The sequence below is a fragment of the Martes martes genome (genome assembly GCF_963455335.1).
Source record: "Martes martes genome assembly, chromosome: 10".
Taxonomy (NCBI): domain Eukaryota; kingdom Metazoa; phylum Chordata; class Mammalia; order Carnivora; family Mustelidae; genus Martes; species Martes martes.
The window spans coordinates 107,332,272-107,359,757 of NC_137898.1; the positions used below are offsets into that span (position 1 = coordinate 107,332,272).

The 27,486-nt window shown below is 40.7% G+C and overlaps 2 protein-coding genes across 3 annotated transcripts in view; both read right to left on the reverse strand.

Annotated features, from left to right (window-relative positions):
• DLAT (dihydrolipoamide S-acetyltransferase) overlaps positions 1–11,991 on the reverse strand; it is a 32,951-nt gene extending 20,960 nt beyond the window's left edge. The window contains exons 1-7 of the mRNA XM_080814922.1: positions 11,634–11,991; positions 11,044–11,145; positions 10,609–10,733; positions 10,297–10,450; positions 7,018–7,144; positions 5,106–5,293; positions 3,494–3,647 (exon numbers count right to left, since the gene is read on the reverse strand). Coding sequence (XP_080671048.1) covers positions 3,494–3,647; positions 5,106–5,293; positions 7,018–7,144; positions 10,297–10,450; positions 10,609–10,733; positions 11,044–11,145; positions 11,634–11,912 — 1,129 coding nt within the window. The 5' untranslated portion in view covers positions 11,913–11,991. The remainder of the gene's footprint in view (positions 1–3,493; positions 3,648–5,105; positions 5,294–7,017; positions 7,145–10,296; positions 10,451–10,608; positions 10,734–11,043; positions 11,146–11,633) is intronic.
• A 5,196-nt stretch (positions 11,992–17,187) lies between these two features.
• The window catches only part of DIXDC1 (DIX domain containing 1), a 59,866-nt gene continuing 49,567 nt past the window's right edge, over positions 17,188–27,486 (reverse strand). For both annotated transcript variants that reach the window (XM_080815953.1, XM_080815954.1), the window contains 4 exons: positions 27,313–27,379; positions 20,212–20,317; positions 19,123–19,231; positions 17,188–17,895 (listed from right to left, as the gene is read on the reverse strand). In XM_080815953.1, coding sequence (XP_080672079.1) covers positions 17,815–17,895; positions 19,123–19,231; positions 20,212–20,317; positions 27,313–27,379 — 363 coding nt within the window. In that variant the 3' untranslated portion in view covers positions 17,188–17,814. The remainder of the gene's footprint in view (positions 17,896–19,122; positions 19,232–20,211; positions 20,318–27,312; positions 27,380–27,486) is intronic.

Genomic DNA, 27,486 nt, shown 5'->3' on the forward strand with positions numbered 1-27,486 from the left:
GTAATGGCTTTAAGAAGAGGTCATACTGTGCCCAGAGCCTGGCACTTCAAGGACTGTCTCTAGTGTGCTGCATGCACTCTGCTGCTGTGTGTTGGCTGCTCTATCCATCAATCCTTGCCTGCAGGGGGCAGTGTTTGGACCTTGGTTGGGGTATAGCAAGTTTCAACTACGTGTGCTCTGATCCAATTGTTAAATGAGACCTGATGCTACCTGATGCGACTAGAATTGAACCTTTGCAGAACTCTATGGTCAGGAGATATGGTACATGAGAGTGTCTCTGCTGATCTTCTGAGGAAGGGACCTGTTGCACTGGTTCTTAGGTGCACTTGCCTGAGAAATGCAGTACCAGCAGAACACAGGGGTATGGGACTTGGTGTAAGCAAATTACACAGCAAGTGCTGGCACTGTGCTATTTACTGAAGTTGGTTTATGCTGAGAAGTAGGGGAGGGTAATGGCAGCAGCCAGCTCTTTTTCTCCCCATAGAGGTTAACACCACATCTCAGAGATGTGCTCCAAGAGCTAACAAGTGTCTCCCCATATGCCTTAGGAGATCCTCAGATCGCACCATTCGCCTTGGGGTTGCTTGTCTGACTGCTGTCCAAGAACAGGGCAGTGTTCTCAGGTCTCTATTCTAGCCAAGACTGTGGCCCTCTAAAACTCCAGTCTTTGAGCCCCGCTGGTTGCAAAAACTCATGAAAATCAGCCCCTCTCATTTTTCCAACCAATGGCTTTGGGAAAGTATTCCCCTTGTATGTATCCCTGCACACTCCATTCTCTTGCCTCTCTTCACAACCACGGCTCCCCTCTGCAGTACCCATAATCTGTTTCTCCCCCAAACCACATCTTCTCGCCTCCTACTATCCTTAATGCTGCCTCTTCCCTCCATCTGGTTGCGCAGTTTGTTCTATCAGTCCTCACGTTGATTTCTTGGATATTCAGAATGATCTGATAGTTATCTAGCTGTATTCAAGGTACAAGACAAGCCTAGGGTCCACCTACCACCATCTTAGCTCCTGCCCTCATAGCAAAGCTTTTTGAACAAATTGTCCACAATGCTGTTTCCACTTCTCCATCCATTTTCTCCTTTTCAGTCTACCCAGACAGACTTCCACCACACCTCTGTTTTGAAATAACTGCTATCAAGTCCCCATGTATCATCCTTGACTTAAGTTCTGTTGATTCTGTCAAAAATGTATCTCAAAGCTCTCCATTTCTTTCCATTTCCACTCTGACCATGCTTGTCGGTTCCAGCAACAGCATCTTAACAGGGACCCTGGCGTTCATTTAACCCATTTGCACAAAGCTGCCAAAATGATCTTTTTAAAATGTAAATCATTTCATGTCACTTCCTTGTTTTAGTCCTTTAGTGGCCTCCTGCTATGCTTTAAATAAAATTCAAATTCTACCATAACCTGTCAAGTTCTTGTTCTCACCCCTATGTTTCTTTCCAACCTCACCACCTCCTGCCACTAGACCCTCTGTTCGCTACGCTCCATTAACACTGGTCTCCTTTATGTTCCTCAAACATGCCAAACTCTCTCACTTCAGATTATGTAGTACTGGTCTCTCTGACCCCAGTTCTTCACACGGCTGGTTCACAGCTGACTCCTTCTCATCTTTCAGGTTGGATCAAATGTCACCTCATCAGAAAGATCTTCCCCAACCACCATCTCTAACAGCAGTCAGGCTGCACATACAGTCACACTGTCACTCAACAGTGTATCACTTGGTTTATTCTCTCAACATTTGGATCATCCTAGGTAATCACAAGTTATTTTCATTATTATAGCTAATACTATATATGCTTTCTATGTACAGGCACTGTGTGTTAACTTAGTTCACCCTCACAACATAGAAGGCATTACTTTTATATACAAATGAAGAAACTGAGACATAAAAGGTCACACAGGTAGTGTACAGCAGAGCCGGGGTTCAAATCTGAGCATTCTAGCTCCACGGCCCATACTCTTAGCCACTATGCTGTACTCTCTGTTTAACTCTTTATTTTGAACATATGCATCAAATATTGAAATCTTGTCTATCTTATGAACAAGTGATGCACAGACAAGACTCAATGAATATTGGTTTAATAACAGTAAATGAATCGCCTAACTCTAATTGCCTGACTTTCCCACTTATATCTTTGGTACAGCACCAGTGTTGCTAAGTATCTCATAAAAGATCCTTCTTCACCTGTCTAAATTCTTTGGATATAATTATTAACCCAGTCCCTCTTCTCTCCTTAAAATTTACTCTGACTTACACTGCTGTCCCTAATGCTAGTCACATACACATAAAAAATGGCAATATACCAGAGAAAGAACATAAAGATGGAAAAAAGCATCTTCAAATATTGTAAGAATCCTCTGAAGGCCAAAAATTTTACAATATTCTATTCTTATTCTTTGGGACTATCTTGCCTTCTAACCACAAAACAACAGACAACAGAGCGATGATAACCAGCACTGAGGGCCCACAGCTGGGCAGCTGGAGAAAGAACCAGTTAAGTAGTAAGAACCTTACTACTTAACAGAAAGCAAGACCTCTTAAGAGTATTTTCATATCCAAAAAAATGATGAATGGTAATTCTTACTTCAAGAAATGTCATGCTTATTGTGGCAATTCAGTGACTAGCACATAGTAGTAGCCATCAAACCAGGCTTCAGGACGAGTAATTTGCCCTTCTCCAAATAAGTACCCTAATCACCTTACATTACATTTCAGCTCAAAAACATTCATTTAAATGCCAGGTGATAATATTAATAGGAACAGAACTACAACTTCTTAGTATCTATTATACTCTAAATATTGTCCTAAGCCCTTTGCCTGTTTTAATATACATTATTATTTCAGTTTCACAAATGGAAAAGCAGATGGTTTAAGTAATTCACCTACAGACATACACAAGTTAAGTAATTCACTTAAAGTCTTAACACACAGAAGATGATAAAGCCAGAAGTAAACCCCAGATGGTCTGATTCAAGACCTCATGCTCTTATCAGGAAGCTATACTTTCTCTTTGGGGAGAAAAAGATATGAATTAGACATTTTCTTTTGCCCTCAAGGAACTTTAGTTCAGTTTTATATTTTCTCATTCAAAGTCATTTCAAATCACCCGAGGTTTCTGTTTCACGCTGCGCACTGCTAGATTCAGTCGGTCTTGCAGCAACAGAGATTTCTTATTACACAGTCAAGTCCGAAAACTCAACTCTGCTGAACAAGCGCTTTATACTTGCACTAAAAACTAAGCAGTTCCCATAAACTGAGAAAAAAAAAAAGGCTATCTACATTATATAAGCGGATCCTAGATAAGCTAAACACAGCACATTAAGTTTCCCTACCTGTGGTGGCAACAAAGGAGATGACTTCCCTCCTTCATCCTTTTCTGCGCCATTCCAAATAAGATGACTGTACAGACTTGTCCTTGCTGGACTTAAGAACAAATCTCAAGTAAATTTTATCTTTACCCCCATTCTGTAGAGACAAACTTACCTTTTACTTGTGTAAGATCAATCCCTTTCTCTGCTGCCAGTTTCTTTGCAAGTGGGCTAACAAACAACCTTCCCTTAGGTCCAGCAGGAGTAGCTGGGCGGGTGGCTGAAGGTGTAGGCGCCACAGGTTGGGGAGTTGGAGGAACAGGGGCCACCTTTTGAGAAAAGTTATGAACTGTTAATTTACCACTGTAAACACTGGTCTGAGAGATGAAGAGCTTATTTATTAAGAAATCAAAATAACTTCTATCTTATGCATATTCTTCCTACTTAACCAACATAATATAGCAATATGAAGAGTAATAACACAACTTTATGTCAAAGACAGACCCATGTTCTCTTACTCCCTGATAACATAGCGAGACACAGAATTTAACACTGTTAATCAGTATGTAATATCCTTATAGACTTTCTTTACTTTCATCTCTTGCTGTTTCTTCATTCTCATTCTCTTTCATGACCAACATGATTTTATTTTTACCTAACCTCATTTCAAAATAATAAATTATGCTGGAAGTTCCATGTTGAAAGTACCTTAAGTAACCACTACTGGCCACCTCCCCACAAATGTAGGGAAGTCAGAAATCAAGTTTTCTCTGACAGAAATGTGTACTTCGTCTAAACTCACATGATTCTAACACCTACAGAAGCCTCACCACAGAGTTATCTCAGCCTGGAGTGCATACAAGTACATTTTAGGTATATAGCGTATACTGTATAGCATACAATGACAAGACTAGCTTCTATGCAAAACAAGCCATGTGATGTCAAGGTTCTAATATATTATAAAAATAAGCTTGACCCAGCATAAGTGAATACCAAGAGTACTGACAGTAACAAAGATTAACTGACCCTCCAACAATACGAGTTTGAACTACACTGGCCCACTTACACGTGGGTTTTTTACAGCACAGTACTATAAACGTATTTTCTCTCCCTTACAATTTTAATAACATTTTCTCTATTGTGGTTTAAGAATATAGCATATAATATGTATCATATACACATATTATACAAAATATGTGTTAATTGACTGTCTACTGTCTACATGGTCAGTAAGGCTTCCAGCCAACAGTAGGCTTATTAGTTAAATATGGGCGGAATCAAAAGTTATACACGGATTTTCAAGTGTGCAGAGTTGGTGTCCCAGACCCCATGTTGTCCATGAACAACTGTATACAGTAACGTCCATATGCATATCTATACTTAAAGCCAAAAAAGAGCATGTCACCTCGGGTTTGTTCTTAGCAGGACTCAAGACAGCAGGGAGAAAAAAAAAGCTACAAGGATCCAACAACTGACTATTAGGGGGAATGGTGCACTGCCACATACCTTGCAGATCTCCACAAAAGCTATCTCCTTTCTTTTTTTTTTTTTTAAGGTTTTTAAAATATTTTAAGTAATCTCTACACCCAACATGGGGTTCAGACTCATAATCCCAAGGTCAAGAGTTGTAGCCTCTACCAATTCAGCCAGCCAGGTGCCCCTAACCATCTCCTTATTTATAGAATCTTGAGAGCTGGAAGAACTTAGAATATCATCCAATGTAATCCCTCAATTTAGAGATGAATAAGGTAAGTGTTACCTCAATTCTAGAAGCATAGCATACCTACCGGAGGTGGGGTAGATGGTGGTGTTTGTGGTTTTAAATCAGTTACTTCAGTTGGCCTATAGTCAGCAAATGCTGGTATATCTTCCTCTTTTTCTACAATGATACAAAGTGGGGTTCCTAAAGGGACATCTCTTGTGCCCTCAGGGATCAGGATTTTTGCCAGGTAACCCTCTTCCTGTACTTCAAAACCTTAAATAGAAAGAAAAAACATTATGGAATTTAAAGGACTCTACTATCCCACCAAACTCAAAGCACAGTTTTAAGTAAAAAACTCTTCTAATAGCTATATAACCTTTTGTGAGTTAACGTCTCTATGTCTCAGCTTCTTTAGCTACAAAGTGGGGCTTACAACAATACCTACCTCACAGGAATGTTATAAAAATTATTAATTTTCAAGTACTTAGAAACAGTACCTGGGACAAAGTAAATACTAAATAAACAACTGTTAAATAAAACTATGAGAGACCTAGACAGTAGTTAATTCCAAACATTTTCTTAAAAACATCCTTAAGGGAAGCCGCTATGCAGACCCACAAGACTCCAAGATGACATCAACTGTACCAATATGGTATCAGCTGTACTTTTAAAAATCAGAACCACATGGATGTTAAATTGTTAAATTAAGAGAGCTACTAGAATTGACAGTGATATGGGATTATGCCCTTAAAAGTATCTTTGGAGTTTTTCAAAGAGGTTATATTTGGTATTCAACTAAATATTTCAGTGTGAAGAAATATGGCATTACTAGGGTTTCTACAGTGTTAAAGAGAACTCAAACATGAAGTGTTACAAAAGTAAAACTAAAAGAAGACAATGCAGAAAACCATTTTTGCCTTGCAGATCTCTTGGCTTTTTGTGTTGTGCCCCTCCCTGAAAAACATATCTTTGATGAATACTTCCCTTTTCTAGTTAAGAATTAATATCCAATAAAAGATGTTTAAAAAAAAAAAAAAAGACTCCAAGGCCACAAAAGAGTTTAAAGAATTTGATAAAGGCAACGGTTCTCCCGTGACTATCAGAGTCTCTAGAATACCATCTCTATAGCAATTCCAGTATCCAAGTTAAAAGGCAAAGCAGATCTATTGTTACCAAGGGGTTCTGTTTGTTTCTAACAAACAGAATCCTTTCTTCTAATAAAATATTTTGGTTGGAACACAATATGCGAAAAGATAAAAAGGAGTTGCCCTGGTGGAAGTTGGGGAGAGGGACAGGGAAAGCAGAGTCCTGTTCACTAAGTCTCCTTTGCCTCATGGTGCCATCAAGGAATCATGGGGTTTGAAGAACACAATCTAAAAACCACCACTGCGGAGGATGCTCAGAATCACCCACTGCATCTTGGGGACTAGATAGGAAACAAATAGATCTACTAGTATCTATAAATACTATCACACATAATAGGTGGGCTTTGTTCTGAGCATAAAAATGAATCAGAAAGGGAATATATGGAAATGCAATATGGTGTGTGAACAGCTATATACATATTTTATCAGTCACTCTCAAATTATGAAAGCAATCCAAATCCTGGTTTCAGTTTTCCCTCAAAGTCTTCTTAAATTCTTTGTTATTTTCCTGCCTAGAAAGTAATTTTCTCCTGTTTCCTTTTCTCCCCCCTTGCCCAATTCAAAGAACAGCAGGGCTGAAATAGCTTCTCAGTAACACAGTAAGACTAAGAAGCACACTTTAGATAAAAATCCCCTCTAAGTTGTCAAATCCTTGATTCATTAAGAGTGCAGTGTGGCACTGACAAATTCCACTACATACACTTCTGTCGCGACAGAGCCTATTCCAGGAAATGAATCCCCAAAATTAAAATTTTTCATGTTATCACTCACTCATTATAGGATAGGACGGCAATCCTCTTCCCTCATTGGAAAAATCAGTGCCTCAACCATTAAGAGCTGAAGAAATCTCACCTATAGTGGCCTTGTCAGTCTCTATCTCTGCCAATAAATCTCCTTCACTTAGCTTCTCACCCACTTTTTTTTCCCATCTTTGAACTGTGCCCATGGTCATGGTGGGAGAGAGGGCAGGAAGAACCACCTGTAGAAACAAACATGTATTACTGCTTAATACTACAAAGCCTTGGACACAATGGCACTTAGGCAAACTTCAATAGTTTTATGGAATGATAGTGACTCTGGCGATCCAAATTCCCATCTGTCTGATGCCCTCATAAGAGCAAAAGATCCATGCCTCAATAGTGCCCTACCATTTGAATCACCCTCCAAATCCCAAGATTTACAGTATCAGTGATACTTTGAGCCTCCCCAACCAAAGTTAAAAGCAAGGGGTTAACTAGGAAAGATTTCTTTCTAGAGAGTCAAAATTAATTCCTCAATTACATATCTAAGCAGAGCATCTTTTCATCTTTTTTATCACTTAGATTAAACTAGAATTTTTCACTTGCACAGAATGATCTTGGTTTAGACTATTCCATTAATATTTTGCTGTGCTCTGTATTAGCATCTATCTTTTCACTCAGAGGAAACGGGATTTCTCCTAAACTTCCCAGATACCTTTCCAAGATAAAAAGATTATGTAAAATTATACACCAACAAACTGGACAACCTAGAAGAAATGGACAAATTACTAAAACATATAACCTTCCAAAACTAAATCAGGAAGAAACTGAAAATTTGAACAGACTGATCACTAGCAATGAAACTGAATCAGTAAACAAAAACTCCCAACAAACAAAAGTCCAGGACCAGATGGCTTCCCAGGTGAATTCCACCAAACATCTAAAGAGTAGTCAATAAGAGAAAGAAAACTTGCAAATTCATTCTACAAAGCCAGCCCTGATACCTAAACCACCAATAATAAACTATAGGCCAATATCTCTGATAAACATAGATGCAAAAATCCTTAACAAAATATTAGCAAACTGAATCTAACAATACATTTAAAAAATTCACCACAATCAGGGGCGCCTGGGTGGCTCAGTGTGTTAAAGCCTCTACCTTCGGCTCAGGTTGTGATCCCGAGGTCCTGGGATTGAGCCCTGCGTCTGGGCTCTCTGCTCCACGGGGGACCTGCTTCCTCCTCTCTCTCTCTCTCTGCCTGCCTCTCTGCCTACTTGTGATCTGTCTGTCAAGTAAATAAATAAAATCTTTTTTTAAAAATTTTTGTCACCACAATCAAGGGACTTATTCCAGGGATGCAAGAGTGGTTCAATATTCACAAATCAATGTGATATATCACATTAATAAGAGAAAAGATAAAAAACATATGATCACCTCAATAGATGCAAAAAAGTATCTGACAAAGTACAACATCCACGAATGATAAAAACTCTCAACCAAGTGGGCATAGAGGGAACATACCTAACAAAATAAAGGCCTTATATGATCTACAGCTATTTATCACACTCAGTGGTGAGAAACTGAGAGCTCTCCTTCTAAGATCAGGAATAAGGATGTCCATTCTCACCACTTTCAACACAGTACTGGAAGTCCTGGTCACAAGCAATCAGACAAGAAAAAGAAAAGGCATCCAAATTGGTATGAAAGAAATAAAATTTTAACAATTGCAGGAAAAATAAATAAAGGAAAGAGTCCCTTCCATCCCAATAAGATCTAAACATCAGACTGGCTGATTTCAATGAAACATTGCTTTGCCACTCATATGGCTTGTGTGTTCACTGAATTTGGATGCTTACCCACTTATTATGGGTTTTGTTTGCTATCTTCTCAGTTTTTTACATCTAATTAGCAAGAGGATTATTCTGAGAGGAAATCATTTCAATCAATGTCTTGGGAAAGAGGGGAAAAACAAGAAAAACTTAGAACTCTACTTAGAAAATATTTTTTAAACGTTTTTCTTGTTCAGAATTTGTCATCTCCCTCTACTTCTTCAAAACCAGTGGAGCCAATAATCTCTATACAGATCTTAAGAGATAATTAAAATACAACTATAACGCTTGCACACAAAGCCGCAGACATAAAATGGAGAGAAAGGAAGTGTGTCTTACGTAGTAAGAAAAGAGTTTACTGAATAGGATGAAACAAATGTGTGACCTGAACACCATACAAAACTTCACAAGTGGCTATTAAAAGACCAGGGAGAAGAATATTATGCCCAAAAAAAGAAAATGATTCCTATACAGAAATTTCTACAAATAAACTAAGTGAAAGAAAAGTTTTAGTCTTAATCCTTTAGAAAAAGGCCAGTTGCTTTTTACCAATTTCTAATATCCAAAACACAAATATACATGGGATAACCATAGTACCTAAACACTGCTGTAGTTTCTTAGAAACGGATTTAACAGAACCAACTGCAATTGTATTTATTGCCTTCAACTCTTCAGTCTATTCTACACACTTTGTCGCCAGTTTCCTCATTTATTAATATTATGGGACCAGTTCACTCACTCTTTTTTTTTTTTTTAAAGACTTTATTTATTTATTTGACAGAGAGATAGAGCCAGAGAGCACAAGCAGAGTGAACAGCAGAGGGGTAGGGAGAAGCAGACTCCCCGCTGAGCAGGAAGCCTGATGTCCCATCCCAGGACACTGGGATCATGACCTGAGCCAAAGTCAGACGCTTACCGACTGAGCCATCCAGGCACCCCTAGTTCACTCACTCTTAAAAAATAAACATCAGGGGCACCTGGGTGGCTCAGTGGGTTAAGCCTCTGCCTTCCGCTCAGGTCATGATCTCAGGGTCCTGGGATCAAGCCCCACATCAGGCTCTCTGCTCAACAGGGAGCCTGCTTCCCCCTCTCTCTCTGCCTGCCTCTCTGCCTACTTGTGATCTCTGTCTGTCAAATAAATAAATAAAATCTTAAAAAAAAAAAAAATCACCTGTCAAAGGAAAACATCAACTGGGGACTTTTATTCAATGGACAATATTACAGGTCTACTAAACACTCTATACTACAAGGAATAGGTAATAGTACAAATCATCCTCCAAACCTAATACAATGTTGTTGAATGAGAAATACCAAGCATTATCCTACCTACTATACTCAGGCTGAGAAAGTTTAAAGGAATATCCAAGTTCACACACCTAGAAATAATGACTATTTTAATGTTTAAATCCCTATTTACTTTCTTCTTTTTTTACTCTCTATTTACTTTCAAATGACATGAGCTAGCCATAGTTAATGCCAGCTTCCAGGATGTGATGGCCATATATGAAAAATAATGAATAATAAACTTTCCAGAGCGAACACCGGGGGGGCTGAGTCTCACCTGCATGTGAGTTGGATACGAGCTACCAGGAGCCTGAGCAGAAGGTGTAGGTGGAGAAGCAGGGGCAGCAGGGGTTGGTGCTGTAGCTGCCTGCGGGGTAGGTGCTGCCGAGGAATCCAATGTGTAATTTTTAAAGGCCTCAATATCCTCAGGCCTATGGAAGAGAAAGAATGTGTAAGTACAGGAGCTTATAAAGCAGATTTAGCACCCACAGAAGTAGTCTCAGAAGCCTATAACTCCTCCTTTCTCAATTCTAGGTCAAAACACTCCACTAAGCACCTGAGTTCCACAAATTACCAAGGCACTACTCACTTTTCAACTGTGATACAGATGATCGCTCCAACTGGAACATCTCTGGTACCTTCAGCAACCAGTATCTTTGCCATGTAACACTCCTCCAGGCTCTCAAACCCAACAGTGGCTTTATCAGTTTCAACCTTTTAACACAAAGCAGCAGCTTAGGCTTAATGCTACCAGTATGAAATTTATTAGACTGTGCCTGGAATCACACAGTTCAACAGTCATGTGAAGATAAAGCCTCTATTAATAGACCTGAAAGGAATTAGTTAAAAATCAGCCTGGCTAGCTGCTGACAACTTACCTAACCAACCTTCTCTAATATCAAGTTGTAAAAAACATCTAAGTTTCTCAAGCAAAAGGGATAATTACCTATCTGGAAAGCTAACACTCAGTCAGTTGAGCTAAGCCAGTTCCTTCTAACTCATTTCCATGTTTTAAATAACTTACCTCTGCAATTAGTTCACCCTCATTGATTTTTTCCCCTTCCTTTTTTTCCCAACGGGCTATGGTGCCTGCCTGCATTGTGGGGGAAAGAGAGGGCAACGGGACCTAGAGGAGAAATAGGAGAAACACTACATTAAGAAAACGCTATCTCTCAGTCTGGCTTAATGCTTCATTCAATTGTATTTAATGCAGAGAGTGTACTGAGTCCGGTCCCACGCCGGGCACTGGGGATAGAAAGGGAGTTCCTCCCACCAGCTCTACAGTGACAGGGTTCCTGCTCCACAGTCCCGTGGGACTGGCAGAGCACATAACTCAGCAGACATTCCACAAATAGCCTCAGGTTTGGAGCTCTTCTTTCAATGGAACAGATCAAGAGACGGAAGCCTGGAACTCTTCCTTCAATGGAATAAATACATCAGGAGAGGTAAAAAAGCTCAAGAGCCACAGCAAGGCTGGGTTTTGGAGAAGAGACAAATGACATACACTGGGAAGGGGTTGGAAGATCACTGAAGCCTCAGAGGGAGGATTCCGAGGCCAAGAAGTCTGCCCTGAAGGACAAACGGGGTCCTGCGAAGGGCAGGGCTGGGGCTCACCTTCTGATGCGGGGGCAGGCTATACCAGCGGCGGCTGGACGATCCCAAAAGCTGCAGCAGGAGGCGACTCCTCTGTGTGTCCCTCGAGCTGTGGCTCCAGCCGCAGAGTGCCCGGACCCTTCCATACCCCGTGGTCCCACTACTGCAACGAGCCGGACCCGCACCGGCCCGCGGAATCACGCATGGAGCTGCCGGGTCCTCCCGCAAGGCCGCCCACCGAACCCCGAACCCCGCCCTTGGGGCCGCATTCTGGGCCCGTCGAGCACAGACGCGCCACATAGTGCCAGCAACCCCCACACCCCAAAAACCAACGCCGTCTCCGGAGTGACCTCTCCAAGAGCAGTGTGGCGTTGCCGTCAGCCGCGCCGCACGGCCGCACATTGTCGTAAAATAGGCTCCGAGGATTCACCGCACCCCTCCCCAGCCCAGAAATGGGTGGAACGTCCGCTCTTCCTCCAGGGAGTAGGGGGAAGGGTGGCGGACAGCGGGTGGGGTAGACTGTTTTCCAACCACAGGGGCAGGGGCGTTCCAGCGGAGCCAATGCAGGCGCAAGTTTGGGAAAAATAAGACGCGGAGAGGATTTAAGGTAGAGGGGTCCTAGGAGAGGGATCTCGGGGTCCCACAGGACCTAAGCAATGGGAAGGGCACAGCCGGCAGGGAGGAGCTTAAAGAGGCTGCGAGAGCCGGGCTGACCGAGGCAGAATGGCCTGAGAGGTGGGCTGAGGGGGAGTGGCCAAGTTTTGAGAAAAGCCGGGAAGGGAGCCGGAGGCCAAGGGCAGGGTCACGGAGCGCTCCGGAAGACGAGCCCGCGGAGCCGTCCGAGGGGATCGGAGCGTTCTGGTGATGGGCAGACCGCCTCTGCCGACCCAGCCGTGGCCAGGTTTGGGGCCTCGCTCCGCGCAACCCGTATTAAGTTACAAAGGCTTAATTTCGGGTTTGTAGCATAACCGGAAATCAGAGTGAACAGGTTGTCCAGCCAAATGGTGTGAGGGGCAGCCAAACCGAAGATTCATTCCCCCATTAAGGTGTGCCGTAGCGGGACTAAGCATTTATGCTGTGTATGAAGATACAAGTTTTCAAAACAGATTTACGTTTCTGACTTACTATAGAATCCCTTTCAATCGCAAAAAGCTTTGTTATGCTTGAAATATTTCGTACAAAAGTAGAGTTTGGTATACCGTCCGGTAAATACTGGAAGTTGAAGCATGTCATTTGAATTAATAAATGAGAAGTTATCCACATTTGTTAGGTATACTTCTATTGTAGGGTTATCATGCTACAAGTGAAAAATACCTCATTTCTGAGCTGAGGGTGGCATTAGATTAGGAGAAAGCACGTGCTGTATTTATATCTCTAAAGGTCCCCATTGTACAGATGGTCAGAACACAAGAAATAGGAAAAACCAACATGTGAAAATATGTTCAACCTTGCTAGTAATTAAACATTTGGAAAACTGAAACAGCCAGGAGGCACTATTTCATACCTACTAAAGTAGTAAGCTTTTTTTAAAAGGCAAAAACCCAATATTGAGATTGCAGTGAAAAAGGTGTACTCGTTGAGTGGACTGAATACAACGGTTGTTTTTATAGATGGCAGTACAAGAAGTAACAAAGATGTTTACATCTTTCCCCAAAATTCTATTCTAGTACCCTTAAAGCATTCAGAATAAGGTAAAAACCTTATTTAGTGTCTTTATAACACTTTTAGTGTTATAGTTTTAGTGTCTTTATAACCAAAAGAACTGATAAATGTTACTCTCCAAATATGAGGAAAGCAAGCAGTCACAGCTGCCTAACAGTAATACGTAGGCAGTACAAGTGAGAAATAATAAATTAACAGGTTAAATGGAAAGGCACATTTGAAATTACAAGAGTGGAACAATTATATTACAAATTAAGTAAAACTAGGAGTAACTATTGGAAGAATAATTGTGATTAGTGAAAGGGCTTATACTGTAACTTTATAAATTATGAAAATGTTTTGGTGATTTTGAATTGACCAGGATATCTTACTACTTCCACTGTATTGGAATTTAATAACTGGATCTAAATCAGCCTTTGTATGATACTGTCTTCAGTTTGCTGATCACTTACGTAGGTAGGATTGCTTAAACCTCGGTTTGTTATTTTTCAGTGCATAGCCAGTTTTTATTTGAATATACTTTTTGACAGGTGTAGTTAAATCACAGGAGGGCACAGGTCAAACAGTCCAGGGCATAAGTTTACCCCAGAGGTGTGGTAGGAATTCTTAGGTTTTTAGGCCTGAGGGAATAGGTCTGAACTCCCCTGAACAGATTGGATAACAGAAGTCAAGGAAAAGGAAGGCTCAAGACTCTGAGGTTTGAAGTAGAGAAACGTGTAGAATGGTGACAACCAATAGGAAGTGGGTCGATGGAAAGAGGAATTACTGGGTATGAAAGTTCTTTACATGCTTAATTTTAACATAATGACCTAATTAAAATGGCTTGTAATTAGTAGTTGAAAATATGTAATTCCAAGTCAAGTAAAAGCTCAGGACTAAAAATATAAATATATAAAACATTTAAATTGAAGTGATACATGAAGCTGACCTAAGTTTTAGGAAGGCAGCTTTCAAATTAACTTGGAAATTCTGGTTCTGAGTACAGCTTGTACTCAGGTTTTTATTTGTTTGCACATTTATATATAATTTCAAAAGAAGTGCTTAATCAGTGACTTTTCTTTGACAATAATAATGTGTTTTGTGCTTACATTTGAAATGCCAATGGTGAAATATCTATGGTCATAAAGTAATCCTTATCTCTGCTCCCCAGGTAATGAGTAAATACGCTACCAGGGAGATCACTTGAGGAAATTGACTTGCACTAAATGTAAATGGCTTTGCTGATTAATTTCAGTCGATAAACACAAGTGAAAATGATTAACAGTATTTAGTTTGCAAACTCCATTTTATTCATGGTTTGTTTCTGCTTTTTTTTAAATTAGTTCACAAATCTGGTACATACAGGCAATTAAAACTGGTTATCACTTTGATAATCAGAAGCCTCTGGTATAATACAGTCTTCATGAAAACAAAACAGGGATGCATGGTGGTAATCTCTATGAAAGCAATGGTTGCAAACATCCATGTTTCTAAGAAAATATAACTTTACATATATATTTTAAGCAAGCTATACCTCTTACATAAATTCAGACAATAGGAGTGTGCAATCATAATGCTTATTTTATGGAAAAAATGAAAATTATTATAATTATGACATAAATGCTCTTAAGTAATTAGAGTCCTCTTGGATTGGATGTAAACATAAATATATTTTCCCTAATTTACAGCCATCCTGGTCAAAAAGAGCTGAAATGTTAATCAGTAAGTAGGAATGCCATTAACTAAGTTTAATCCAAATTCTTTAGGTACAAATTGTAAAGTGTTCCAATTCCAGCTAATTTAGGGAACTGAGTGAGAATAGTCATCAGTTTTTAAATGACGACTTTTGAAGGAATTGAGCTTTCTTCTAAGCTAGTTTTTGTGAGAGGATCATTTTTTTTTAATCTCATAGGTTTAGAGGTTATTTTATGAACTCTAAACGTTCTAGTTCCTTAGTTTTTTCAAAGGAAGAGAATTTCAGTGTTTGGATGAACTATCCCACACAAATGTCACCAGGGGACAATCCTTGGAATAAGTCAAGAGGCTTCGAGGACAACCAAAGTGTAACAAACAGGAATCGATTTAAACCAGAAGGAACCAAATGCGCACGCTTCTCAGAAGATTCCTGTCTTTAGAAACTGGAATGGGGATTAGCAACACATTGTACACAAAAATTACTGGAGTGACATCCTGTAATGGGGGTGTTTAGTTATTACCCGTGGCATATGAGATTAATGAGCTAAAGGGGAAAAAACTATCTCATTTTCTCCCCTGAACTCAACTTCAGCTTTCTGTGGAGGCACTGAGGCCATGCAGTTCCTCTTCCAAAGGACAGAGAGATAAAAGCCAAATAAGGTAGAGGACTTTGAAATTTTTCTCTCATTTAATTTTCTCTGCAAAGCTAAATTCTACATAATGGTGAGTATGTTTGCTCAAAGAAAACTGACAAGTAAAAACTAACTTAAGAGACAGATATTCAGGATAAATTGTACTGGAAATACAGTAATGAATTTTGGCCTAATAACCCTCATGCTGTCTTATAGCAAAACACTAAAATTCATGCAACAGAGAAATCGGTGACATGAGGACCTTTTCTCCAGACTTCCGGGGTCGGGGGGGGGCGGATTCAGAATATCCTGTTTTCTTCTATTTGCTTTCATAATGAATTATTCTTGCTTTTGATTAACTTTCCCAGTCACTTCTAATGAGAAATTCTTCAGTAGGAGATCAAGTAAACTTACTGAAAGATATCAGATATCTTTTGAGCTCCTTCTGTATGCTAGAGGAGCAATCAAAGAGATTACGTAAAACTACCTCCACTACCAAAATGGCAGGTAGAATTAGAACCAGGAATCAGTTGTCATTAATATACTTGTAATAAAATAAAGCTTGTTCTGAAACCACAAGGGTAAGAAGAGAAGAGCCTTATAAAAGCTACTGGGTTCTCTAGAAAATGGATACAGTATATAGAATGTGAGAACGTATAGAACTCACACTCAAGTTATAAAAATAGACATGGTTTTCAGACAAAAACAAATGAGTACAAAAGAATTCTCCAAACATGAACTATTTTAAAAGACACATTTATATAAAACAACAAAATGTCATTTCAGAGCTCCAATGAGTAGTCTGTTGAAACAGCTGGAAAACGGAGATGAACTAGAGACAGACAGGTCAAGAACCCAGAAATGACTTGTCTGACTCTCCTGGTTGGCAGTGTACATTGGTCACAGGCCGACTGCTTTTGGGAATGAGTATTTGTGTGTGTGTGTGTGTGTGTGTGTGCATATATATGTGTGTGTGTGTATATATATATATATATATATATATATATGGCTGATTAGTTGATGGTGCTTGGTAAATGACTGAGAAAACCCAAATTATTAAGTAATCTCTGGAAGTTTAACTCTTTTCTTTTAGCTTCTACACTTGACAATGTTGCACATGAGAAAGGATTCTAGGGTTTTTTTTAACCCAGAATCAACCCTGCCATTCACAACTCATGCTCCATGCCCCATGGTTCCTATTGTGACCTAAAGGATCAACCTAGACTAAATACATAATCGAAAATAACTTGAAATGAAGAGGGGCAGACCAGTAACTCATGCTCAGTACTCATAAATCACAAACACTGAAATGAACAGTCTGTCTCCTTTTGACTGCAAAGGAGACACCATGAGTTAAAGGAAGTCATGAGAGAAAGAAAGTCAAGGAAATATGGGTAGCAGCACCTTTCCATACCCGCCTAGATTTTTAAGGAGACTTTAACTCCTTATTCCTTTCAAACACAAAGTTCGTCAGTTGGAAGGGGAAAAAAATGGCTCTATGGTGGAAGAGTCCCCAGAGAAAACTAGCAGTACATGAAATGTGCCCTCTGTGGGCTAAAGGACAAGTTGCAGAATCAGTTAAGACACAAGAGGCAACCCAAGGTCTTACTTCATCATGGTTTTAGCAAAGTGTAGCACAATATGGGCAGCCCTTTTTCCATCCAATCAACAATTCAGCACCATCCATGTCCGGTCCAAAAACTTCCTGAAGACTGGGCTTTCGTCTTTGGTACCACCTCATGAGTTCCTCTTGGTTTGCAATAGCTGCAAAGAAGCAAAAAAGCTGGTACCTTTGCCTTGTCTGTGAGTACAAATGCTGGGACTCTGATTGCTGCAACCATTGAGGCCAATTAAAATAATACTGTAACACACAGGAGTGATGCATCCAATTCCCAGTTTCCAGATAATAGCAGCCATGCCCCTACAGGAGCGGGATCATCCATTCCCACTGGTTAAGGCCTTCGGTTTGTTGTCCTCAGAGTAGAATAAAACACTGTGTTCCCACGGACAAGGAACTCCAGATGAACCCATGGTCTACAGGTGGACAGGGATTTTAAGTACCACATAAGCCAGGCACAGAAACAGTACTGGCCCGGGGCTGTCACACTTGGAGAAGCTTCTTTTTTGGCAGCACAAACTAGAAACTTCTTTGTGTAATCTGTTTTAGTCCTCTTTCCTGAGTGAAACAGCCAGGGGGTGCCAAGTTCCATGAGCCCCCAATCCAATACTCTGCATTAATTCTCTCCATGGTCTTCTTCCACCCAGGCTACAATTTTCCCTTCCCACCCAGGGATGGCATCATCATCGTGAAAAACCTAGAGGAAGAAAAAAAAAGAGCCTCAGTGAAAAAATAAGTAAGACAGGGAGTCTGTCTAGATGGCTGCTGCTGATAAAACTAAGACCTCAACACAGAAGATAAAGAACATACAGAGGAAAGCCTTAAGTTAGAGTCTACGTCCCTTTTGTTTCGTCCCTAAAGTTATACCTAAATATAAAAATGTATACACACGCATACATATATATATAAAATATTTTTAACATATGTAATATGTTATTGTATTTTGTATAATAGATTATGTGCATTATATATAATACAACATATACTATAATATATCCTATTATATGTTATTAAAATTACATAACATATATTCTTATATGATACATATATATATAGCTTTTTTAATCTATGAAATGGTAAAAGCATCCCTAACCTTGCTTTGCTTATAGAGTTTGATTAGAATTAATAAATTACTAACCATACAGCACTTTAGGGTGCTTAGGAGAAAGCAGTAGCATACGTATTACAAAAATGAGAAAGGGTAAAATTTTGGTCCCAGGTATCATAAAGAAAGGGTTAGAAAGAAGACCAAAAGAACAGGCAGTTCTTTTTATTCATTCATTCAATTTTCTAAGCCACTAAGAGAACAGGGCTATTAAAGCATTTCAGTGTGGAAATATTTATGAAATAAAACACTGGCTTTAATCACAATGTGATTATGTAAGAACCCAGAACTCTCTTCCCTATATTTGGCAGATGGATTATAAAGAGAAGCGTAGGCTAAGAAAACAGTCAAGGAGTTGAGAATAAGCAGACATGACTTTCCAGAAGTTCCTCATTTTAATTATCTGAGAAACTTCCCTCCCGATATACAGTTTCACATATTCATGCCTGTTTGTTTATTTTGCTGAACACAGAAAGCAGAAAAGTTTCTAAGATTTAGCTACAGATAGAGAAGGGACCCCCTCAAGCCAAGCTTCCATTCAAGCTTAGGTCCTTTTATTTTCACTAACAAAATTTTCTCCTTTTTAAAATAAAGCATTCTGTCCCAGTTTGGTCAAAGTGATTAAGTCCTAGAACTGAGGAAGCTGCCGGTTCCTTGTGCATTCCCTGACCACGTCGGTCTAGAGTAATCAGATGGGCCTGAGGCTCTGGGAAACTCCTCTGACCTGGGGAGGGAACTCGGGTACTGGTCGCAGAGGAGGCGGCTCTGGGGTTCAGGAACCAGCAGTAATACCACCCAGGCTCCCCAGGGATTCTGTACCTCCTCTTTGACAGTGCCAAACTCGGGATCCAGCGCTTTGAAGTGGTACCGGTGATTTCCCTCCCGGTCGATAGCTGCTTTAAAATCCTTTAGTGTCACCTCCCCCAACCTGCAACAAAAGGCAAGAGCACTGACGTAGACTGCATCTTATTAGGCTGGGAAGATGAGATGTTACCTTTAAAGCCAGGCCCCTGCCAAAGACTCTCCGGGCAGAAATGACATGGCCTTGTTCGGTCCCCGCCCCTGGGAACCCAGACAATTCTACAGCAGAGGTTAGGGAGCCACCAAGAGGGGAGAAGAATAGCATTACGGACGGGGTGCTCTGAGAATTTAAAATAGATGTTTGTGTTCCAGCAGCAGCCAGACTGCTTTTGTCTGTTTTACTCTGGAAATCAGACATCATAAGATCTCTGAAATCTAATTTGCTGAACTAGCAATACGTCTAAGCTCTCTTGATTTCCTTCTTTGCAACAATATTGCATCTCTCTAGGCTGGTAGGGTTAAGTCAGACATCACCATCTTCACCTTTCTAGCTTCAGAAAGCTCCCTGTTAGCCCAGACCAACTAAGCAAACTCTCCAGGAGAGGGACAACCTATTACCTCTCTCAGCTGTTGGTTCCAGAGTTTGAAAAGTCTTTCTTTCAAAGCCATTTATTTACCTTACAAGGGAGTATAAAGGAATGTTTGAAGGTTTTTAACATGAATTCTCAATTGCTTAGATGCAATCATCAAACAGGACCGAGATTGATGAGTAACAGCCCTGCAGGGCCAGGCTGCAACCCATGGCTACCGACGGGAGCTGTTTTGAATCCTTAAAAAATGATTTTTCCTAACTCAGAACATAATTGTGCATCAGGATTGGAAGCACCATTACTGTCTGTACTTTGCAGCAGATTGTGACCTGTCCCTACAACGCCACTGGTTAGCGGTGACACTGCAACTAGGATCCCGATCTGTATTCTTCCTACACCATACTGTTCCTCAAACACCTCTCAGCTCGTTCAGTGGGAGGTAACCCTTGAGTCCGCCTCCTGTCACTACTTTGTCTTTTCAAAAAGTGAAAGGGAAACCACGATGCTGGAATCTCACCTCTTTGGTATGTTGACCATGAAGGGTGTGAGTGACCGGTCAGTGAAATAGAGCACTTTAGTGCAGGTGCTGCTGACAGCCGGGGAGCTCTGTGAGTGAGGCAACCCTGTAGTCGGAGAGAGACGCTGAGGTCAGAGCTTGCTCCCAACCCCCCCTCATTTCCAGTCATTCGAAGTGTCCCAGGAGCACGAAACTGCCTGGGGTCACAGCGCAGCCTCCACACCATTGGAAAACACCAGCCACGTTCGTGGGGTGTGATCCATGGGAAGTCACTCCTAGGGCCACGAAGCCAGGAGGAGGTGCTTTGGGCACGGACACAATGATGAGGCTGCCACTTCTCACCCATTCCAGGTACTTCTCCCAGGGAACAACGGGGGTCCCGACAGGCAGTGTTGCTCAGAGTCAAAAGAGGTCAAAGAAGCCAGGCAAGATCTCAACTAAGGGAGAAGGGACACAGAGCAGGAGGCGCAGACATTGCCAACTTGTAGACGGTGTAGAAAACGTCCACCCACTTCATGGAGAGAGACGTGAGCAGGAGCAAGAGCCACAGAGCAAAGTGACCTTAGAAACTCGGATCCCAAGGGACTTCATGCTTCATTGCGAAAGGTACAAAACCTATCTCATCCCTTAGCTACACAGGATCTGTACGTGTTGGTCCGCTGGTTGGTTTGGTTTTTATTTTTTTAAGATTTTATTTATTCATTTGACAAAGAGATGAAAGAAAGCACACAAGCACAAGCAGAGGGAGAGGCAGGCAAAGGGAGAGGGAGAAGCAGGATTCCCACAGAACAGGGAGCCCGATGCATGTCTGGACCCGGGACCCTGGCATCGTGACCTGAGTCAAAATTAAGAGTCAGCTGCTAACCGACTGAGCCACTCAGGCCAGGTGCCCTGGTCCCATGGTTTTTAACCCAAAATTCCTTGGTCTGCATCCTCTCTATGCTTTATACAGGCACTTATTAAAAATTTTAATTAAGAAGTACTTATGATTATGCCTTTAATAGGAGAAAAGAGTAATTAGAAATTTTTATCATAAGAACCAAAAAACAGTAATTACTGTATCTTATAATCTAATTGATTTGTTATAATATTAAAATCTCCATTGCCATCCTATCTTCATGTATTTTCTTAACTTATTCTAGGTATTTCAGCATCCTTGTCATACGAGTTTACTCTCAAGTAGATACTGATTGACTCGTAACAGTATTTTTCTTGCTTTTGTGGATGCCTTATAATTTCTTACTGAATATTAGACATCACGTATATGACGGTAGAGAGTGACTTACCAAATATTTATGCTTAGAAATAGGCCCACTGCTCGTTCTGCCAGGCCATAGTACTAGGGACAGTTAATCTGGACTGCAGTTGAGCTGGGATTGGGATTTTTGTTCAGGTTACCTTTGGGGCACCACCATCTTCAAATCCCTGTAGAGTTATGTTTAGGAGCTGGAGTGCTGGAGGGTTTTTCTTCAATGTTCCTCCATCTTCAGCTTTAGACTTTACTTGTGAGCCTGCGCCCGAGTCAATCTCTCTACACTCTCTACACTTGTGCCTTCCCACAGCAAGCTGGTGTTGCTTCTTACCCAGTGCTTGGACATCCAGCGGCTGGTAACGAGGGGAGCTTCTCTGTGGTCATGACCCAACCTCAGTCTTGAGGGTGGGGCATTCGCAATGGTCCTACTCTTCCCCCAAGGGTAGGCAACCTCTAAGATATGAGCCCAAGACAGTGTCCTACCAGTCTCCCAGGCACAGACAGTTCCTTTTTCCTTTTTCCTTCCCTTGCCAAAATAGGTCTTCACCTTTGCCTGGGACAAGGAGGGAGGAGAAAACGGATTCGCTGCCCTTCCCTACTGGCTTAAGGCTTTTGTTCCTTAAAGAATGCTTCATGCTTTTCGTTTTGTGGCAGCTGCTCGGGCCGCCAGCACCAAGATAGGTTTTCCCTAGACTCTGTCCCCACAACCAGTATTTTTCATAAGCACCCAATGGAGGTCCGTAAAGAGCCTGCGAGTGGGCGCAAACTCCTCTTACATCTGTGGCCCCGAGGGTTCCTATCCTCCCTGCTGAGCCTTGAGCAATTACAATCCTAGCCGAATTCTTCCCTATTCGGATGGTGGCGCCATCTTCCTTCCACAAGTGCACCAGTGTTTGCATCCAGTCCTCCTTGGAGGCACCGGTTTGTACTCAGGCTAGTTGGTTGCTCTATGATCTCATCTCTCTCATGGATTCAAGAAAGTGAAAGTTATGATTTCTTTTAGATTACTCAACTTTGTCTTATTGTTAGGGAAGGAGCCTTCTATATCCTAGGCAGAGGTTGGAAATTACTTTTTCTTAACTTATTTTTTAAATTTATTTTTATTTTTACTTATTTGTGGGGGGGGGCAAAAAGGTGATTTTTTTTTTAAAGCATGGGGACAGAACTCGTGGGCAGAAAGAGCTGCCTAACTTACTTTTTTTAAATAGAGGTAAAATTCACATAACACAAAACTCACCATTTTAACCATTCAAAGTGTATAATTCAGAGGCATTTAGTACATTTAGTGTTATGTCACTGTAACTACCATTTAGTTCTAGAACATCTTATTATCCCAAAAGGAGACTTCATACTCATTAAGCAGTCCCTCCTTCCTAATCTTGGCATCTGTCTGATGTACTTACTGGTTGTTTCTATGGATCTGCCTATTCTGGGCATTTCATATAAAAGGATTCATCCAATTTATATCCTTTTGTGTCTGGCATCGTTCACTTAGCGTTTTCAAGGTTCATCCACGTTGTAGCATGTATCAGTGCATTGTTTCTTTTTACGGCTGGATAATATTCCATCGTATGCACATGCCAGAATTTGTTTAAACATTCATTGGGTGATGGATGAACATTTGGGTTGTTTCCACCTTGTGGCTATTGTGAATAATGCTAGGTACATGTGTGTGCAAGTTTGTTGTTGTTGTTTTTTTTTAAATACGCGTTTTTAATTCTTTGAAAATATACCTAGGAATGGAATTACTGGATCATAGAGTAATTCTGTATTTAAGTTTCTGAGGAACCACTAAACTGTTTTCCACAGCAGCTATACCATTTGACATCCCCACCAGCAATGTCTGGGACCTCCCCCTCAACAACACTTATTTCCCATTCCTTTAGAACTAGGGTATCTCACTGTGGTTTTGATGTGCATTCCCTAATGACTCTTGGTTTTAAACATCTTTTCATGTGTGGATTGGCTATTTGTTTATCTTTGGAGAAAGGCTTATTCAAGCCCTTTGCGTGTTTATTACTGGATTTCTTTGTCTTTTGTTGTCAGTCTGTAAGAGTTCTTTGTATATTCTCCATTTGACACCCTTATCAGATATATGATTTTTCAAGTATTTTCTCCTATGGCCTTTGTCTTTTCACTTTCTTGATAGTGTCCTTTGATGCAAAATTTTTTAATTTTGATGAAGTCCCAATTTCCCTATTTTTTCTTCTACTGCTCATGCTTTGCTTTGTTTTTTGTTGCTGACTGAGAATCCAAGGTCATGAATATTTTCCATGTCTTCTTCTAAGAGTCTTATAGCCTTAGCTCTTACATTTACCTCAATGATCCATTTTTAATTTTTATACATGGTGTGAGGTAGGGGTCCATCTCTACGCTCTACATCTCTACATGTGGATATACTGTTGCCCAGCACCATTTGTTGAAGAGACTATTTGCTGGTCTAATGACCACAGATGTATAGGTTTTACCTTAACTCTCAATTCTATTCCGCTAATCTACTGTATTACTTTATTTTTTTAAGATTTTATTTTTATTTATTTGAGAGAGACAGAGAGAACACCAGTGGGGTGGGGGGCAGAGGGAGAGGGAAAAGCAGACTCTCCACTGAGCAGGGAGCCCACGCAGGGCTCCATCCCAGGACCCTGGGATAAGACCTGAGCCAGAGGCAGATGCTTAACCGACTGAGCCACCCAGGGGGCACTCTACTGTATTACTTCTTAAATCCAAAATAATTATTATTGCTTTCCCTTAAGAGTAAAAGGCAAGAAAAGAAGTGGATTCAGAGAAAAGATTACTCTTGCAGGAGATCTGGGTGTGATGAAATGGAGAAAGACAGGGCATAAGCCAGAGGGGAATAACCAGAAGGTATTTTGAGACTATAAACATTCGCCTTGCACCTCTCATCTGCCACACACTATGCCATGTTATTTGCACATAGTATTTCACTTAATGCTCATAATCCTTCAAAATTATCTCCACTTCATGGACAAGGAAACTAAAATTCATAGATATTAATTAACTCCCTTGCCCATGATCACACACTCTACTGAGAGCCAAAACTACACCCCCAGATCTGTTTGATTCCATACTCTGTATTTTTCCCACTCTATTTTGTGTCTAGTTTTGGACACAAAGTTTGAAGTGCCATTCTGCCCATAGGGAGATATCTAGTTGTCTTTCAAAAATACAGCCCTGGGGCACCTGGATGGCTCAGTGGCTTAAAGCTTCTGCCTTCAGCTCAGATCATGATCCAGAGTCCTGGGATCGAGCCCTGCATCGGGTTCTCTGCTCAGCAGGAAGCCTGCCTCCCTCTCTCTCTCTCTGCCTGCTTCTCTGCCTGACTGTGATCTCTGTCTGTCAAATAAATAAATAAAATCTTAAAAAAAAATACAGCCCTAAAACTCAGAAAAGGGCTGGGGTTAGAGATTATAAATTTAAAAATAATCAGCACATAAGAACAGCTGAAGGCACAGGAGTGGAAGGGATCGCCTAAAGAAAACATGAAAAGGCCTCCGTCTAGATCTCGCATGGATCCCAGGACACATCAACATTCAAGGGTTGGAGAGAGAAGAGAAGAGAAGGAGACTGTGTCGAGTTCACTGCACTGCACATCTGAAGCGGGCAAGCACCTCATCTATCCTGTTCATCTCTTTACCTCCTGTCTAACACGGGCACTACATAATGGATGCTCAATAAATATTTGCTGAATGAATAATTGGTTGGTACTGAAGTTAAAGAGGAAAAATATGTGCAGAAGGAAACTATTCAAGAACAGTCAGTGAGGGCTCCTGGGTGGCTTAGTGGGTTAAAGCCTCTGCCTTCGGCTCAGGTCATGATCCCAGGGTCCTGGGATAGAGCCCCGCATCGGGCTCTCTGCTCAGCAGGGAGCCTGCTTCCCTTCCTCTCTCTCTCTCTCCCTGCCTCTCTGCCGACTTGTGATCTCTGTCAAATAAATAAGGGAAATTGGAAGGGGAGGTGAACCATGAGAGACTGCGGACTCTGAAAAACAACCGGAGCGTTTTGAAGGGGCGGGGGGTGGGACGTTGGGGGAACCAGGTGGTGGGTATTAGGGAGGGCACAGATTGCATGGAGCACTGGGTGTGGTGAAAAAACAATGAATACTGTTACGCTGAAAATAAATAAAAAATTTAATAAATAAATAAATAAATAAAATCTTTTAAAAAGAAGAAGAAGAACAGTCAGTGATTTTGAGAAGTCAATAGAAGACAAGGTTTGAAAAGTAACCACTTTGATTAAGGCCAAGAAGGTCAACAGTGATCCGACAAAAAGAACACTAAGTGGATTTGCTGAGTAAAAGCCGACTGGTGGCTTGAGTAGTGAATGGGAAGAAAGGATGGAAAAAGATCCCACGTAGACTATTTTTTCAAGGTTTGATGTGGGGGAATAAGAAAAAAAGTCGGTAGGTAGGAGGCTAACGAGTTACACAAGCTTTTGTATTTTCAGGAGAGAGATCTTGTAGCTGTGAATACAGAAATTAGATTAACTCCCTATATATAAGCAGCTATGGATATTTGCAGTATTTAGGATAAGTACAGCAAATACATAAAAGGATTTTTCCAGGAAGGAAGGAATTTATTAGATTTTTAAAGAAGAATTTCCAAATATTTAGAATTATCTGCATTGGCAATTTATATTAACCTAAAGAAAGTCCTGAAGGGGATGACAAAATAAAAAGCCTCTCAAGAAAATAGAAATGAGGGATGCCTGGGTGGCTCAGTCGGTTGAACAGCTGCCTCTGGCTAAGGTCATGATCCCAGGGTCCCGGGATCGAGTCTAGCATCCGGCTCCTTACTCAGCAGGGAGCTGGCCTCTCCCTCTCCCTGCCGCTCCCCCTGCTTGTGCACACACACTCTTTCTCTCTCTGACAAATAAATAAATGAATCAATAAAATCTTAAAAAAAAAACAGAAATGACTGTTTCAAAACAATGCTAAAAAAGAAATTGAAACTAATTCTGGTACTAATATAATTTTTTATTCCCAGTGTAAATCCCTCATTCAAAAGAAAAGGTATCTGGGGGCTTACGTAGAATTTTATTTGCCCTACAAAAAACATTTTATCTTTCTTATTGTGCCAATATCTTAAGTGTCTTACTTTAGATTTTGTTTATTAATGTAGCTTCCAAAACTGTATATGTAACATATAGTCAGCTTTTTACTATTTGGTTTCTGTAGATTATTATGTACTTTTAGATTAGGCCTGGGTAAACCATAAAAGACAAAATGTGGATATCATTAAAGAAAAAGGTTAACATACACGATAAAAGAGAAATGATCAGGCGGGGTAGGTTTCCAGCATGTTTGAAGGAACAGGGAAAGGAATGTAAGGAGAGGGCATAGAGCAGATTAAATTACTTCTTCAGCGTGGCCACTAGATGGCGCAAGTCTCTTGCGGGACTCAAACGGAAAGCCCCAAGCCCCCAGTTTTAAGGAAAATCCCCAAAGAAATTAAACTTTTTGCCTTCAGGAAGAACTGGAAATTTTGTGTGCTATTTGGGACTGTGGGGTGGTTTTTTGTGTGTTTCTGTTGTTTCATGTTCTGCCATGTTCGGTGTAAATGTTTTGATATTGTGTATTTTCCAAAGATATTTTAGCCTGAGTCAGGCGCATCCTGCACGTGCTAAATGGTACTTGGGGTGATGGTGATGATGACTGCCGGTATGTGTCTTCATATCCTAGAAGTAACTCGATTCAAGTATTCCTACAGAAACAATGTAAGAGTGAAGTGCCACAAGGAAAATTCTCCTCTCAAAATGTCGGTAGCAAGAAAAGTACCAAATTTCTGATCTAATAAGCTAGGAGTCCTTACTGAGCAGTAATGAGTACTTACTTGAATTAGGGGGCCAGGACTCCCGGGATTCACTACCTGCTTGAGTTCTGGGTGACTTGCCCCGAACCTGAGGAGCCACACAAAAATACCAAGAGTTACCATCAGCAGGAGAATTTATCCAAGAAATTTAAATCATAAAAATGTACCTGAAATATATACTTTTCTACCACATCT